Source organism: Elephantulus edwardii, unplaced genomic scaffold (genome assembly GCF_000299155.1).
Source record: "Elephantulus edwardii isolate Elephantulus edwardi_28Jun2011 unplaced genomic scaffold, EleEdw1.0 scaffold00038, whole genome shotgun sequence".
NCBI lineage: Eukaryota > Metazoa > Chordata > Mammalia > Macroscelidea > Macroscelididae > Elephantulus > Elephantulus edwardii.
The window spans coordinates 9769162-9787322 of NW_006399788.1; the positions used below are offsets into that span (position 1 = coordinate 9769162).

The 18161-nt window shown below is 36.7% G+C and overlaps 1 protein-coding gene across 1 annotated transcript in view; it reads left to right on the forward strand.

Annotated features, from left to right (window-relative positions):
• ADAMDEC1 (ADAM-like, decysin 1) overlaps positions 1-18161 on the forward strand; it is a 23095-nt gene that overhangs the window by 1906 nt on the left and 3028 nt on the right. Inside the window, exons 2-12 of the mRNA XM_006884913.1 lie at positions 1752-1870; positions 2283-2359; positions 2982-3060; positions 4859-4935; positions 6789-6984; positions 7192-7251; positions 8668-8739; positions 9638-9807; positions 10152-10233; positions 11423-11553; positions 13202-13379. Coding sequence (XP_006884975.1) covers positions 1752-1870; positions 2283-2359; positions 2982-3060; positions 4859-4935; positions 6789-6984; positions 7192-7251; positions 8668-8739; positions 9638-9807; positions 10152-10233; positions 11423-11553; positions 13202-13379 — 1241 coding nt within the window. The remainder of the gene's footprint in view (positions 1-1751; positions 1871-2282; positions 2360-2981; positions 3061-4858; positions 4936-6788; positions 6985-7191; positions 7252-8667; positions 8740-9637; positions 9808-10151; positions 10234-11422; positions 11554-13201; positions 13380-18161) is intronic.

The window sequence follows — 18161 nt, forward strand, 5'->3', positions numbered from 1 at the left end:
AATATTCACTCTTTTGGTAAGGACTTTTTTCATAAGTTCTCCAGACTGAAGTTTCCCAAGGTCAGTCTTTACTACTCTTTCTTAGATTTATTTAGTCATTTGGTAATCCCTATGCTTGGGTGGGTAGAGGGACAGTGCAAGAGAGAAAGATTCCAGATGAGATGGATTGATTGAGATGGAAATGAGGGTACTTGTATCAGACACAATGAGATTGACACAGGACAGAGCAGAGTTTAGGGCTGTTGCACATAGGGTTGCTATGAGTCACAGGTGATTGGATGGCACATAACAACAACCAGCAATAACTCTGATGACTTTTAATACCATCTATATAAGAAAAAAAATTATAGCTTATATAATACAGCTACCTGGATGTCTAATAGCCATCTCAAAATTAGTTCATGCACTACCTTTCCCTATGACACAGTTCCATTTATGTCTTTAGCCCATTTGTTAATGAAAATTTTATTTGCTCAGGGCAAAAAAAGAAAACCCTAACACTGAGTTATCCTGTATTCCTCTTTTTTCTCCCACTCTATTTTATACACTATTAATTCTTCAAAATATGTCCAAAATTTGACCACTTATCAATGACCTTACTAATATCACTGCTGTCTTGTCCACTCTCACATTTATCTTGGATTACCACAATAACTTCCTAATAAAAACAACAAGAAAGAAGAAGTTCATTGCTTTTCAATCAGTTGCAACTTGTAGTAACTCTTAGGTTTATGAGACTATAATTGTAAATGGAGTAGATTTCATCATCTTTCAATTGTGGAATGGCTGGTGGACCCAAACCAGTAACCTTTTAGCTAGATATCTAACATGTAACACATTCTACCACTAGGGCTCCTTATCCTCCCACCTAGGGCTCCTCACCTTCCTGTTTTTATCAGTTATGAGGTGCCATTGCGCAGACTCTAGATGCCTAGTGACCTTCTGTATAACAGAATAAAACCTTACCCTATTCTGTGCTATCCTCAAAATCTTCCTGTGGCCATCGTTGCAGTCACTTTGTCAGTGCATCTTTCTAGTAGTTAGTTATTCCTCAAAAATGACAATTTATCTTTAAGTCTTTTCTCACTCACATTTGCCCTTAAGGAAAAGAATTTCAAAGAAAATAAAACTTTTTTTTTCATTTTGCTAAGGGAATATTAAAAAGCATAAAAGAACAAGCAGAGAAAACACAAATATTTGTTAGTAGAGGTTTTTTTATCTAAGAAATTTGAGGGAAATTAAAGGGTTACACAAAGAGAAAAAAACTTTTGAAAAGTATCTGAAGACAAGAAAGGAGTAATTTTCAATTGTGAATAAGTTGTAGAAGAAGGAACTGGATTATTACATGAAAAATCCCTTCACTCTAACTTCTGCTGAAATCCAAGACGCTCCTCCTTCGGCATAGCGTTCACAGTTTCTATCTACTCTCAGGACCATCTCAAAGATTGTTTCCATCAGCTTCAGGTCTTTCCTGAATTGAGGAGTATGCATAAGAACTATTCTTGTTTGTTTGTTTTGTTTTTAATTTATTTTTTTATTTTTTCTACTAGGTTATTTGAAAAATTCAAATAGAAATTTGAACAATTCTTTTTTTAACAAAACTTAAGTTGGCAATAAACTTGTCCTCAATTTTTGCTCCCTGAATTGAATGCCCTAATAACAAAAAAGATGTAAGAAAGCAAGCAAGAAAGCAAACAAATGTAGAATCTGTTTCCATGTCTTTTATATCAATATAATTTTTCATTCTCTAGCAACAGCTATAAGCCAAACAACAGGATTAAATCAATATGAATTAGTCCGGCCAAAAAAACTACACATTTTGCACAGAAGAGAAATAAAGAACAACCAAGCAGAGAATGATGACAAAGAGGTAAGCACTGTGAAGATTGCAGTCCACTTTACAATCATCCAAAGAGACAAGACAGTCTTTTCTATTATAGAAGTGATCTCACATTCAACATTTAATAATTTAATCTTGGAGCTGAACTATACAATTCCCCTTTGTCAGGAAACATCACAACACTTCTCAGAATGCCATTACAGTTAAGTAAAAGGGAGAGAGTTACCACTTATATTTGAACCTAAAGAGCAAAGCTACAATTTTCCAAGTTTGTTATGGGGAAAAAAAGAAAAGAAAAAGAGAGCAGGAGTGGGTTGGAGAAGCACAGAAAAGTCAATTGTTTCTAGAAAGAGATGCTATTTCCTGTTAAGCTCATCAAACCTCTGTATCTTCTCCCTCTTACAACCCATACCCGTGGATTGACTTTTCTTCTTATTTTTAGGAACAATATGAACCTGAAGTTCAGTATCAGATAATGCTAAATGGAGAAGAAATTACTCTTCATCTTCAAAAAACCAAGTAAGTCATACATCCCATTACCCTAATCATTCCCTTGGTGAAAAGAAATTGAAAAAAAAGAAATAACTCCAGTAGAGTGTAAAGGACACATTAAAAAGATCAAATTTTGGCTATTATTAGTTTGCACTTATGTTATTTAAGATATCCAATCCTCTCCTAAGAAAATATGTGCGAAGTACAAAACAGAGAACTCCGCATAGAAATATCTTTCCTCCTAAAGCAAATTTTGTAATTGTCTTCTACACTCAAAAATACCTGAAATTTTGATGTGACTTTATTTATATAAAAATATGTGGCCAAGTTATACTGAGGCTGCAGAGGCCTGAAGTGTTATTGCAGAGCCAGGCTCTATTACCCCTTGTGGTAGTCAGTAAAGTACTCTCTGAATTTAGTTGTCCTTCATGCGTATTTGTGAGCCAATGCTCATTTATTGATTCTGTGGAGGATCCAAAAATGAATAATTTGAAATTTGCTTCAATATAGAGTTAAACTCTTGACAGAAGAGCAAAAGTAGATGATAGATACTTTTGTTCTTTTTATGCTAAAGATTAGATCAGAAAAATCAGCTTTTATTATTATTATTACCAATTAGAATGTGTCATGACACTTCCTCTTTCTGCAGGCACCTGCTAGGATCAGAGTACACTGAGACATATTACTTACCTGAAGGAGAGGAGGTCACAACACAGCCCCAAAACATGGTAGGGTAAGCTTTCTTAGAATCTGTCTTGAATCTTCCTCTTATTTTACAAGTCCTGTATATAACTTAAAAATCAAAAGGATATGAAAATAGAGAGGTAATCTGTAACAAGTGAGATAGCAGATGAAAACATGATGAACTTTTAAAAGTAGGAGAAATAGAAGGCTTACAAAGAATCAAAAGCCACTTGCTTCTGGATAATTTGATTTATAGATTGGAAGTACCATCCTCAATGCTGTTGTTATGTGCTGTTAAATCAGAGTCAACTAATAACTGACCTTCCAGTGGGTTTTCAGACGCTATAAACCATATGGGAGGGGATTTTTCACCCTCCTGCACAGTAGCTGGTGAGCTCCAGCTTCCTGTCTGTGTACTGGTGGCATAACTTCTTGCTACTAAACCACCAGACCATCCTCAATAAATACCACTATTTCACTATTTAATCATCTGAAGATGAAGCTATATAACTTTATGGGGAGATCAGTTATTTAGAATAGCAGTTATTTAATATCCTTTATATCTAATTAAGTTATATTCTATAAAATATGTCAGGACTTTGATGATAGATATGGCATGGAATGGTATTTAAATTATAGTTAAAGAGAGAACAGGAAGAAAAACAGTTGTCTCAATAATGGGGTGCTCCTGCACTAAAACATTTTCTGTGGTACCCCAAGTATGCACACCTCTATGAAGACTAAGACTTCTAAGACAAAACACCCTTGTCATCCTTTCTTGCTTCAAAATTCTCATTTCATGATGGTAAATCCATTTTTAAGGTTTAACAGTTGATCATTCATTAATCTAGTGTCCAAGTGGTAAGGAATTGTGCAGTCAACCCAAAGGCGCACAGTTCTAAGTCCATCAGTTTCTTGATGGGAGAAAGATGATGGGAGAAAGATGGGCAATCACCTTGGGTGTGGTTTTTAGCTTCTAAAAGCCTTATGGGGGCCAGTGGTCAGTTATAAATCAATTCCATCTTGATGGCACATAACAACAGGAGCTGTAGATGGGCACTTTGGATTTTTTACACTGGTAAAAAGATTCTTCAAATAGATGGACTAAAATGGTGCAGTGACCAGTTAAGATGAGGAGCTCAAGAACGTTAAGCAGAACCTCTTGAAAATTTCAGGTTGTGTGTTTTTTTTGTTTTTTGTTTTTTGTTTCCAAAAATGGTTGCCTCATTTTGTTAAGATGTGATGCACAGTGTTATTGAGATTCAACAATATTAAAACCATGTATTTGGTTTGATTGTGATTGACTGTGAGCACATAGAGGAGTAGAACTGTCACATAGCATTCCCTAGCCCGTAATGACTGCTAATGAAGTTAAAATCACTATGCTGGGGAGTTCAAACTGCCAACATTTCCATTAACTATGAGTGCTTAATACTGAGCGAGCCCTAAAATGCAGGACTTGTGTGAGAGTCGGCACTGGGGCACTAAATTCCTAATAAAACCACCACCAAAACTGAGAGCCCACAAGGAACACTGGAAATCCCAAGGGGATGGACTACTTCTCAGCTGCAGCCTCCGCTTCAACTTGGAGTTTCTTTATTTCATTTTCCCTTACTGTAAGTTAACTCAACCACCGACACATGGAGAGTCTCCTAGGACAGCCTGTGGAGCAAGGCAGAAAACATTGAGGTTCTTGTTTGTTTTTACTTCAGGAAACTGGTGTGAACAGTCACTCTTTGCAGAACTTTGCTTAACATTACAGATAGCAGCTTTTACCTCAAGTGTGATATGTAAATAACATTAATAAAGAATCCAAAGCATTATTTTTTTCTCTGCCTCCAGGAACACTGCTTCTATCAAGGACAGATCGAAAATGAAAAGGATTCTCTTGCCAGCATTAGTACTTGTGAAGGGTTGAGGTGAGAGCAGTCCTCACAAATGTTAAACATCAAGTATCATTTTTTTTAAAAAAAAATTCTTATTAATTAATTTTAATGAAAGTTTACAGAGACTTTGGATTTCCATTGCACACTTTCCTCCCTGCCCACCCCCGCCCCTGTTCACTTTTTTCTTTGAAAAGTAAAAAAAAAATTAAAAAAATTCTTTCATTGTTATACACACACCACCCACACCCCGGCCCCCAATCCACTCCACTACGCAGCTTTCATTTCGAACTTTTGTCACGCCAATAATACCTAATCCTATATACCTTTTAAACAGTTCTCTCCCTCATCTGTTTCAATGTAGTATACATTATTTATCACCTCTTTTCTTAGATTTTCCCCAACTCCAATATCAGTCCCACTTTACAACAATGGCATTAGGCAGTATTTGTCCTTCTATCATTTTTTTTTTGTCAATATTTTTGTCAGTATTTGTCAAATATCATTTTAAAACACATGAAGTCTTCTGGATATTTTCTTTTCTCACTATTTTGTAAATTGTGACAATCACGAAAATGTCAAATATATGTGGCTAATATATCATTACACTCGTTTCATAGTCTGCTGTCCCAGAGGAGGCCCCAGCCATTGCAAACAACAGGGCTAGCCTCCACACCTCAAGTACACCAGGTCACCAGCATCCTTTCTCTGTTTGCCATTCATTCCCGAAACCACATGCTCTATGTTTCTAAAGAGTCTACCCTGCAATGTTCACAGATGAACTAAATTTATGTGGATATGTATATTTGTGATTATATGCATAGCTCTGTTTACAAAAAGAATCCTTGATGTTGAAGAAATTTCAGAAAATAATAAAGAGCACAAATAAGGAAACACTCCACATTTTTCCCCCCTGAATGGTCACTATTGTTAATATTTTGTCATTATTTCAGGCTTTAATGTGTATCAATAAAGAAATTTTGCATAATTAAAATACAAAAGTGAAATGTGTATAATTTTTATTTTAGCATGATTCTTTAGCAAGAAACAGAAGTTTATTTTAGCGTGGCATTTTTAGCAAGAAATATAATATCATAAACTTTCTTTCATGTCATGATATGCCTTCAGATTGTAATATTTAATTAATATTTTGTCCTAAAATGTTCACGTCTTTTTATATTTCTGCACTAATGATAAAACCTGGAAGAGGGATTCTTCAAGCTACTATTTGTAATCATTTATTTGCTGATCTACTAGGCACTTTCTCCTTTGATGTCTTTAGTATCTATTGTTGCTGTGTTCCACTGAGTCAGAATCAACTCACAGCTGGCTCTCCAGTGGGTTTTCAGAGACTGTCAATCACCTGGGAGAAAATGACCATGTTACCACTGGGCTTGGCAGCACAACTCCACTAGAGCTCACTCAGTATCTAAAATGTTCCCTATTCTATACCAAGATATATTGGTTCAATGAATAGACTATGGGAAACTATTTGCTAAGCTCATAAAGTCAAAAAGCCTTTAATATATGCTTATTTTTAGTGACTCTTGTTCATAATTATCTTGGCTAATAGATTTCAGTTTGCTATACTCACTATGAAGTGGATTGATTCAGTTACTGGGGTAGTTGGGGAAGGTGTGTCAGAGACAGTGAGATTGGCACAGGATAGAGTAGGGTTTAGGGCTGTTGTACATGGGATTGTTATGAGTCGCAGGTGACTCAAAGGCACATAGTAACAACTCTATAGTTACAGTAACATAAATTAGCTGAAAGATCTGTGAATTAAAACTATGTGAGAGAGTGAGATGGGGAGAGAATATCATCCTCATCCATTTAGTTTACTCTCAATGGTAGGGAGCCCTGATACTGAAAATCTGTATGTCTTACAGGGGATACTTCACATACGGTGGTCAGAAATATCTGATAAAGCCTCTAAAAAGCACAGACCAGGAAGAACATGCTGTCCTAATAGATAACCAGGAGGAGCTTGACCCTGATAACCACACTTGTGGTGTGAAAAACGTTGGAAGGAAACAAGCCCTGATCCGAACTTCCAGATCACTCAGTAGCTCAGAAGTAAGTAGAGTTTTTTTTTTTTAAATCCTCATTTCGCCCAGTCTTCTCATCAATAACAATGGCGTGCTGATATACTCAGCAATGACCAATGTATGAGAAGTCAGTATGTACTTTAATTCCATTTTCCTCCAAAGGAGACAGAAATCTTTGTAAGCCAGTTGAATCTTCGAGGTGAAAATAAGTATTAACACTGTTCTTTTACTCTTTATAAATCAGGAAAACTTTCTTCATGGTGAGAAATACATTGATCTCTTTTTGGTGCTGGACAATGCCTTTGTGAGTATAAAATAGGTGTGCTCTAAAACCATTATAATAACTCAGTTTACTTATCCAAACTAGGCAAGTGACTTGTTTTAGTGAACAATGAAGTACTTAGCCATCTGGTAGTTTTGAGGGTTCTACTTTTCTTGCCAGTAATATTTTTATCCTATTCACCCTATCCATCAATTATAAAGATATTCGAGGGAGCTCTGATGGGCTAGTAGGTAAGAAGCTAAACTGTCAATTCAACAGCAGGAGATTTTCTAATCTACCAGCTTCTCAGCAGGAAAAAGATGGACCATTTCATCCCATGCAATTTACTAAACGCTGGAGGGCCAGCTATAAGTAAAATTTTACTTAATGACACATAATAACAACAATCAAAATATTAATATATTTCATATATACCTGTTTTGTTGTATACCATCAGATTAGAACTGTCTGATAGCTCACGTGCCAGTATGTTTTCAAAAAGCAGTCAATCGCAAGGGAGGAGACGGCCCATCTTCTGCTGAGCAGCTGGTAGATTCAAATCAAATCCCTTTGGACTGACAGCACAACTCCTTACCACTAAGGCACCAGAACTTCCTAATATGCGCGCCCGCACATGCGCGCGCGTGCACACACACACACACACACACACACACACACACACACACATCTATCTCATGAGAGGGTTACAGGAACTCAGCCACAATACGAGTTGGGTATGGCACTTTATAAGGATCCCTTCTAGGGATCTTCTGAACAATAGATCTGAATCCTGCCCTATCCTTTGCCATCCTCATCATGCAGACACCCTTAAACCCATTGCTACAGTCACTGCGTCCATCCATCTTGATAAAGAGCTTCCTCTCTTTTTTCTAACCCTTCACCTTTCCTGGCACAATGGCCCTCTCAAAGGAATAGCCTCTTACCACAACATGCCCAAAGTATGCGAGTCGGAGGTTCACCATCCTCATCTCCAAGGAGCACTCTGACTGCTCCTTTTCCAAGACCTATCTGTAGTAAAATGCAAAACGCTCAGCATGATATGCAAACTCAAGCAAAAAACTATAAAAATCTTACAAAATTTGTTTACTTCTATAAAGCCAATACTTAACTCAGTGTTGCTACCTTTTAAAAAACGTTGATTTTATAATCAAACATTAATAATATAGAATTTTTAAAATTTAATGTGCTTTATTCAACTTGAAGTTGAAAAATATTAAAATTTTATAGACCACTTTTTTATTTACTGGGAAAATCTGTTATACCTGAAATATTTATTGAAATATAGAGTGTTACATAAGTACAGTATTGTAATGAATAGATTATTAATTATATTAATAGATGTGTCATTTAAAAAATGTAAAATCTTGTGCTATGTCAGTTTTCTCTGATATAAAATTTTAATTTTATATTCTAACTATCCTTTTTGTCTTTTTACAGTATAAGCTGTATAACAGGAATACAACTTATATTAGAAGCTTTGTGTTTGGTGTGGTAAATCTACTCAATGTGGTAAGATAACTTCCATGCAGATATTTGTTTCCATATGATAGTCTTGGACTTCCCTATGCTTTTAATTGATAAAGGGTTGAATTAACCCATCAGTTGTAGGAGATTTCACAGGGAAAAGATTAACAGCAAAGTAAAAATCACATATATGGTAGAATAGACAACTTTTAAGATTTCCTTTGTTTTCCCCCCCATAAGATTGACTTATCCATCTCTTGTGATCATGAAAGGGAGCTCTGTTGGCTTAGTGGTATGGAACTGCATTGCCAACCCAGAGATACATGGTTTGAATCTGCTAGCTATTCCATAGAAGAAAATGGGAAATCACCACTCATGTTACACCACTCTAAAAAACCCATTGGAGTGTCCACTATGGGTTGGTTTCAATTCATAACATAACATCAGTGTGATCATGAGAGATACCCCAATGTTACAATAGTTGAGCACACAACTAACTTAAAGAACAGCAGTTTAAACTCATTAGTTGCTTCATTGGAGAAACATATGATAATCTGCTTTCATAAAGATTAAACCTTAGGAGCATTCTAATCTGTTCTCTAGTGTTCTTATGAGCTGTAATCAACTCAGGAGCAATGGGGTTTGTGGTCAACAAAAGATGTAACACTAGTTACACAATTTGGCAGGAATAAACAAAAGAAATGGGAAAGATCTTGTGAGAACCTGAAATGATGGGCATAGTTCAATGTTGATTAATTTTATAAAACATAATGTACGGGTTGCCTTAAAAATATCCACATTGTATGGAACTTATTGTGCGAAATATAATGTCAATAATGGAAAAGTATGAAATGCAATGTATACAAATTTTGTAAACAAAATGTATAATTCTAAAGATATCCCAATCTTGAACATTTTATAAGACAATTTGTTCCTTTTACAGATTTATAACACCATAGACATTAAAGTGGCTTTAGTAGGCATGGAAATCTGGTCCGAAGGTGACAAGATAAAAGTGGTACCCAACGCAGGAGTGACCTTTAACAATTTCCTGAATTGGCATCGTTCTAATCTGACAAACGGTAGGATCCACGACCATGCTCAGCTCCTCAGGTGAGCACTTGCTTTTTCGTGCCAGACGTGCTTAGGCAGGGTACATGGTTATGCTCAAGTTTTCTTGGCAGAGATTTCTGTTCAGTTGTAGATTCTCTGTCAGTTTTCAGAGTACCTGAAGGTCTACTGTTAACAATTCACTTAAGAGATTATGGAAGGCATGTGTCAGATTAAAAAAAAAGTGAAGTTAGATGTCGGTTCATAATCTGTACTCATTATAATGCTGTAGGACAGGACAAACTTTTCAAGGGGATAATGAAAAATTAAAGTAACAGAGGAGATCTGTAGCATAACTGATGGGTTGGAAGATTCAAATTGTGACTTTCTCTCTAACTTCTGTGCAGTGGAATTGGCTTCAGCCATCGACTTGCTGGAATGGTGGCCTCTAATTCCTTGTGTTCTCCATCTTCAGTTGCTGTTATTGAGGTTTGTAAACATATATTGAGGTTCCCTGTGGCTCCATTCTTCTACAAAGACTAACATAATGACTTTTACACAGCTAGTACAGGAATATTTGTTTAATAGATAGAAGAAAGTAAATATAAAACTACCGGTGTATCTTTGCATGAAATATTCTTTGAATTCTGAAACATTTCTTTATTCAGGCCCTTGCAGAAAACTTACTATTTAATTGGTATTTGGAAATATAAGCAGGAACACTAGGATAGAATGGGAATGCAAGTGTCCTTTGCCCTCTGGGAAAAAACAAAACTGGTCCCTATGTTGAGGGCCAGAGTTCAGAAGCATCACTAAGGTGCCTGCAGATATTCTATAACCAGATATTACAAATGTTGTAGGCAGAATAGCAATACTTTTTATTCCCTAGGAGTGGTATCCACTTCCTAAACAACATGCTCTGGAAACTCTATGAACTTTGATAAATGTCAACAGTTGTAGAGGAGGCCTTTTGTTCATAGGGTTGCTATGAGTCATGGAAGGCAATCAGCAACAACAAGTCTATAATATGTTAGTTTTAATTATTTTGTATGTGGAGTATAAATAAACTATCAATTATTATATCAAGAAGTTATGTTAAAAAGTCAGTAATTACATTTTCAGGATCCAATAATTTCAAATGTCCATCCAATAATTTACAATCAGTAAGGACATAGAGCTGTGGTGCTGGAGGAGAGTATTAAGGGTACCATGGACTGCTAGGGAAACAAACAGATTCATCCTGGAAAGGGTCAAACTGGGCTGCTCCTTGGAAGAAAGGATTCTGAGGCTCTGTCTAACATACTACAGACATGTTGCAAGAAGGGACAGGTCCTTGGAGTGGGACATCATGCTTGGTAGGGTGGAGGGACAGTGTAGAAGGGGAAGGCCCTCTATGAGGTGGATTGATTCAGTGACTGGGATAATTGGGATGGGAGTGTTCAGAGACAGTGCGATTGGCACAGGACAGAGCGGAGTTTAGGGCTGTTGTACATAGGGTCGCTATGAGTCACAAACGACTCGACACACATAACAACAACAACAATGACACAGGAAGGCATTTAGAGATCCACTATCATTCATCTCTCCGTTATATTTTCTTTTTAACTCTTCAATTGTGACAACAAATAAAATATAACTGATTGATATGAGAAGTAATAAAGCCTTCTTTTTTTTCCAGGGGGTAAGGAAGAATGATGTGGCTCTTGTTGCTGTTATGGCACATGAGTTGGGTCACGCTCTCGGTATGCCCGATGTTCCATATTACACCAAATGCCCCTCTGGGAGTTGTGTGATGAATCAATATCTGAGGTGAGACTTTCTAGTTCAGAGAAAGTAAAGCTATCAGAACCTTAAGGAATTCAGATGTAACCTACATATGTCAGCTAGCTATTTTTTACAGAGGGGTCTTTGTCTTATTAGTTTACTGGCTTGCTATTTAAACCCTGTCTTCAAGAATCTAGCCATCAGAAAAGGATTGTAACTATGAAAAACATAGTAACATATTTTTAAAAATATGAATATAATTAAGACATATAACTTTGTCTCCATCAATCAACCTATTTGTATATTTATTAATTGCCTATTGTTGCCAGGCAGCTTGCAAAGACAAGATTTTGTTGTTGTTCTTGTTGTTGTTGTTATGTGCTGTCGAGTTACTTGCAACTCATAGTGACCCTATTTACAATAGTCCTAAATTCTGCTCTATCCCTTGCCAATCTTACTATCTTCGACATGCCTATCCCCATTACGCCAGTGATGGAATCAATACATCTCATTGAGGGTCCTGCTCTCCTCTTCTGTCCTTCCACCCTCCCAAGCATGATGTCCCTCTCCAATGACTGATACTGCCTTGCAACGTGTCCAAAGTATGTCAAGTGAAGCTTCAGAATCCTTGCCTCCAAGGAACAGCCTGGTTTCACCCTTTCCAGGATTAACTTGCTTGTTCTCCTAGAAGTCCATGGTATAGTCAATACTGTTCTCCAGCATCACAGCTCAAAAGCATCAATTCTTCTTCTATCTCCCTACTCATTGTCCAACTCTCTCACGCATAACAAATTATTGCAAAGACCATGGCCTGTATCAGGCACACCTTAGTCTCCATATTGACTTCATTGCTCCTAACTTCCTTGGAGAGGTCTGACAGGACACTTTGCCAATGCAATGAATCTTTTAATTTCCTAGCTATTGGTACCAAGACTGCTGATTGTAGAGCCAAGCAAACTGAAGTGATCAACAATCTCAATATCTTCATCATCAATCATGATGTTACCAATCAGTCCAAAAAATAATATCACTGCATTTCCCTTAAAGTATGGAACTCTAGTTGCATACCCCATAGCATTGTGTACTGTTAACCAAAAGACCACATATTACCAATGGTTCTTATTCATCAACTGATCTGCAGAAAAAAAATGGGCAGTCTCCTCCCATTAAGATTTACAGCCTTGGAATCCCAGTAGAAAGTCACAAGATGTTTGAATTGGCTCAGTCACAGTGAGGACATTTTTGTTTGTTTTTGAGTCCTGAAAGTATTCACAATTTGAAAAATAAGAAGATTCAAAAAACCAATAAGCCTGCAATTATTTCCCCCCACTGGTCATGTAATCTCTTATTTCTTATCCCTCAGTGATGAGGCATATAGAAGATAACAAATGTTGAGGATCATTATTACTGTCTTATAGGACAGTACTGAATAGACAAGGGAAATGAAATTCTTCCAACTGTACAAATGTACAATGAGATGTCTAGGAATCACATTCCAGCAAACATCATCATATACCTGTTTGATTGTCCTTTACAAAGAATAAAGTACAACCCTAAATAGATAACAAAATTTGCATTTCTATTCAACCAAGTAGGACAGTTAGAGAAGTCTTACTCATGCTTTCATTTCTAATCTTAAATCCATAGCACTCTATCTCATGTTATTTCTATTTTATTTTTTTTCTGAGCACAGTTCAAAGTTTCCAAAGGATTTCAGCAAAACCTGCCGTTCAAGTTTTGAAAAATACCTTTTATCCCAAAAACCTAAGTGCATTTTGCAAGCACCAATTTCTAAAAATATAATTACAATACCAAAGTGTGGGAACAAACTTCTGGAAGTGGGAGAAGACTGTGATTGTGGCTCTCCAAAGGTATGAATATGTTTTGTATAATGTACTCATTAGAGACTTACTAGAGCATAAGAATCATGTAGTTTTGCGTTGAAACTCCCCTTACTAATTTTTCTCTTAAAAATTACTTCAAAAGGTAAGCTGAGTGTTGTTGTTGTTGTTGTTATGTGTGGTCGAGTCCCTTGAGACTCAAAGCGACCCTATGTACAACAGCCCTAAATTCTGTACTGTCCTGTGCCAATCTCATTGTCTCTGACACACTCAAACCGATTATCCCAGTCACCAAATCAATCCACCTCTTAGAGGGCCTTCCCCTCCTGCACCTGCCCTCCACTCTCCCAAGCATGATGTCCTTCTCCAAGGATGGGTCTCTCCTTACAACATGACCAAAATATGTCAGACAAAGCCCCAGAATCCTTGCCTCCAAGGAGCAGCCCGGTTTAACCCTCTCCTGGATGAATCTGTTTGATTTCTTAGCAGTCCATGGTACCCTCAATACTTTTCTCCAACACCAAAGCGAAAAGGCATCATTTCTCCTTCTATCCTCCCTAATCACTAGTCATTGTCCAACTCTCTGACGCATAACAAGTGATTGCAAAGATCATGGCCTGTATCAGACACACCTTAGTCTCCAGAGACACACCTTTGCTATTCAGTGCTTTAGAGAGGTCCCTAACAGCAGACTTTACCATTTCAATACGTCTTTTAAATTCCTGGCTGCTGGTACCAAGAGTGTTGATTGTGGAGCCAAGCAGACAAAAGTTGTGAACAATCTCAGTCTCTTCACCATCCATCCTGATGCTGCAATTGGTCCAGTGGTGAGCCTCAATCCATATTGGAAGCTGCAGTCGTTGAACTTCTGCAGCAAGCCCTTCCGGTCCTCCTCAGTTTCCGCAAGAAGGGTTGTGTCATCTGCATAACGCAGATGTAGATAGATCTTCCACCAATCCTGATGCCACATTTCTCCTCATAGAGCCTAGCCTCCCGGAAAATCTGTTCTGCATACAGGTTGAAAAGGTATGGAGACAACACATCCCTGGTGTATGCCCATCCTAATTTTGAACCATGCAGTGTTTCGTTGCTCTGTTCTGAGGACTGCCTCTTGATCCAAGGACAGGTTTTGCACTAGCATGAACAAGTGTTCTGGGATTCCCATTCTTCTCAGAGTCAACAACAGTTTGTTATGGTCCACGCAGTCAAACGCCTTTGCATAATCAATGAAACACAGATATAAATTCCTCTGGTACTCCCCGCTTTCAGCCAAGGTCCATGTAACATCAGCTACAATGTCCCTAGTACCATGACCCCTTCTAAACCCAGCCTGGACTTCTGACAGTTCTCTGCTGATGTGCTATTCCAGTCATTTTTGGATAATCTTCAGTAGAATCTTGCTTGTATGTGAAATCAATGATATTATTTTATAGTTTCCACACTCTGTTGGGTCACCCTTCTTTGGGATGGGAACAAATATCTTCCAGTAAGTTGGCCAAATGGTTGTTCTTCAGATTTCTTGGCACAACTTGGTGAGTATATCCAGGGCGTCATCTGTTAGCTGAAATATGTCAATTGGTATACCATCTATTCCTGGGGCCTTGTTTTTTGCTATTTCCTTCAAAGCGGCTTGAACTTCTTCCTTCATCACCATAGGCTCTTGCTCATATGTTGTTTCATTAAATTCTTCTGTGTCTGATAAGTGCTTTTGGTACAGTGACTCAGTATATTCTTTCCATCTTCTTTTACTACTTCCTGGATCATTTAATATTCTGCCTAAAGCGTCCTTGATTGTAGCAACCCGAGGTTTGAATTTGTTCTTCAGTTCCTTGAGCTTAAGAAATGCTGAGCGAGTTTGGCCCTTTTGATTTTCTGACTCTAGCTTCTTGCACATTTCATTGTAATATATTACTTTGTCATCCCGAGCTGCCTTTTGAAATCTTCTATTCAACTCTTTAGTATCTTGAATTCTTCCTTGTGCTTTGGCTTCTCTGTGCTCTAGTGCAATCTTCAGAGTTTCTTCTGACATCATTCTGGTCTTTTCTTCCTCTTCTGTCTTTGTAATGAACGTTTGCACTCTTCTTGAATGATACCGTTGATATCCTTCCACAACTCATCTGGTCTTCACTCATTCGTGTTCAAGGCCTCAAACCTGTTCCTGAAATGATTCTGAAATTCAGGTGGGATAGATTCAAAGTTATATTTTGGTTCTCATGGACTCAGTTTACTTTTTCTCAGTTTCAGCTTGAACTTGCATATGAGTAGTTGATGGTCTGTTCCACAATCAGCTCCTGGCTTAGTTTTCACAGCTGATATTGAGCTTATCTAGCAGTTCTTTCTGCAGATATAATCGTTCTGATTCCTATGCATACCATCAGGTGACATCCATGTGTTTAACTTGCATTTATTTCTCTTTAAGAATGTGTGTGCTATGAATAAGTCATTGATTGTGCAAATTTCAATCATTCTATCTCCAGCTCCATTTCTGTCACTGAGTCCATGTTTCCTGACTACTGATTCTTCTTCTCTGTTTCCAACGTTTGCATTCCTGTCACCCATTATTATCAATGCATCTTGATTGCATGTTCAATAGATCTTCAACTGTAAAAGTTGGTAGAAATCTGTTTCCTCTTCTTTGGCTCTGGTTGTTGGTGCATATATCTGAATGATAGTGGTATTCACTGGACTTCCTTGTATGTGTATGGATATTATCCTGTCACTCATAATGTTGTACCTCAAGACCAATCTAGAAATGGCTTTTCTAACTATGGAAGCAACTCCATTTTTCCTCACCTTTTCATCTCCGGAGTAGTATATCATATGATCATCCGACTCAGAATGCCCCATGCTGGTCCATCTCATTTCACCAATGTGTTCCATTTCCTCCTTAACAATATCTAATTTTCCTACATTCATGGTTCTCACATTCCATGTTTCAATCACCAGTGTCTCCTTACAACTGTTCTCTTCCTTTGTATTTCCATACTCAGTTGCCCTTTCTGTCATTCTATGTGTGTTCTATTGTACATAGGGATTTTTCAGAGGCCTACTATTTTGGAAGTGGAGTCTTTTAGTGAACTTGTTTTTGTTTTTGTTTTTTTTTCTAATCAATTGGAACTTGGTTGTGTTTTTTTTTTAAAGTCATCATTTAAAAGGCATTTCACAGCACAGGGTATGATTATGACATGATTCTAAGAACTTAAGTATTAAAAAGAAAAATTATTAGCTAAGTGGTAAAGCACTCTTGTGTCAATATGTTGTACTGAGGTAACCTGGGATTGCTGTGATGCTGAACCTTGTGCCATTAGGGTGCCATAACAATTACCCATGGTGGATAGTGTTTGGTGGAGCTTCCCATTTAAGACAGGTATGGAAGCAGGAGTGGCATCCACTTCCTAAACAACGTACTTCTGGAAATTCTATGAACTTTGATAAATGACAATAGTTATAAAAAAGCTTCAGGCCTTTTGTTCATAGAGTTGCTATGAGTTGTGATCGACTCAATGGCAATCAATAAAAACAACAACAACATAAATCACTTGGGAATTTTGATGGATTAGTGGTAAGGAGATGCATTGCGAACCCAAAGGTACATGGTTTGAATCCATAAGCTTCTCTACAGGAAAAAAGGCAGTCTCTTCCTGTTAGACTTACTGTCTCTGAAAACCTACTAGAGAGTCAGCTATGAGTCAGTTCCAACTCAATAGGATGACAATGACAACATATGTCACTTACGGTTATTCCTAGAGCAACTACACAGGAACCCTAAATTATAAAAAAAAAAGGTCCACAAAGTTTTCATCTCATCTAGCCAGTATGTATACTGAACAGTCAATGAGACAGAGGAGAAAACAAAAACAATCACAAAGATTTGTACAAAATGGTTATTTACATATTTAACAATGGTAATTATTATAATTCTATAAATCTTTGAAAATTAAGTTATTTTATACTTTAATATACTTTTGTGTTCTAAAGAATGACTCTGATAAAATTTCCATAGCAAATCTCAAAGTAAATTTTTAGTAAGGACATTCTATCATCTTTGTCATCTTGGCAGTCTTCTTTCTTTTACTTGTATGATTAAATATAGAAGAAAGAGTTTAGAGATTTAAACATTTAGAGATTTTAATCTTAAAAATTTTTTTTACATTCTCATCTTCTTGGTTAATCAACCCAACAAAATATATGTTATTATCCCAATTTATAGAAATGAAATTCAGAGAAGTTAAGTGATTACAAAGCCACTAAGCTAGTTTGCCATCCATAATGTATCTACTGCTGTCGTGGTTCATTATTTGGAAATTTTAAGTGGTTGAGTTATATGGTGTTACTTAATATTACAAATACTCTGCTAATCGTAATGGAGTAATAAGTTTTATAAATGGTTTATCCTTTAATAACAATTAAAATAATCTCATTTTGTTTCACTAACATTCCCATATGGTGTCTTGAGTGAAAGGCAACTTGAAATTGTTTATAACTTTTGATACTTCTAATTTCAACAAGTGAGTGTCATATAGCAAGATGTATTGACTAAAATTGAAGGATAACTACTTATAATATTCAAAATCTAATCACATATTAAAGTATATCACTCAACTCCCATATTGTTTACATATTTTATTGATTTGCTGCTTCTGCAGTTAAATAAAACTAGAGGGCTCAGACTTAAGAACAATAGAGTTTTAAAATAATGTTGCTCTTTTATTAAAATATTTTGTTATTAAACTGCATTTAATCTGTGGTCATATAAAAATAAAAATTTAAAATAAAAACTTAGAACTTTTTTAAAAATAAAAATTTGTCTTA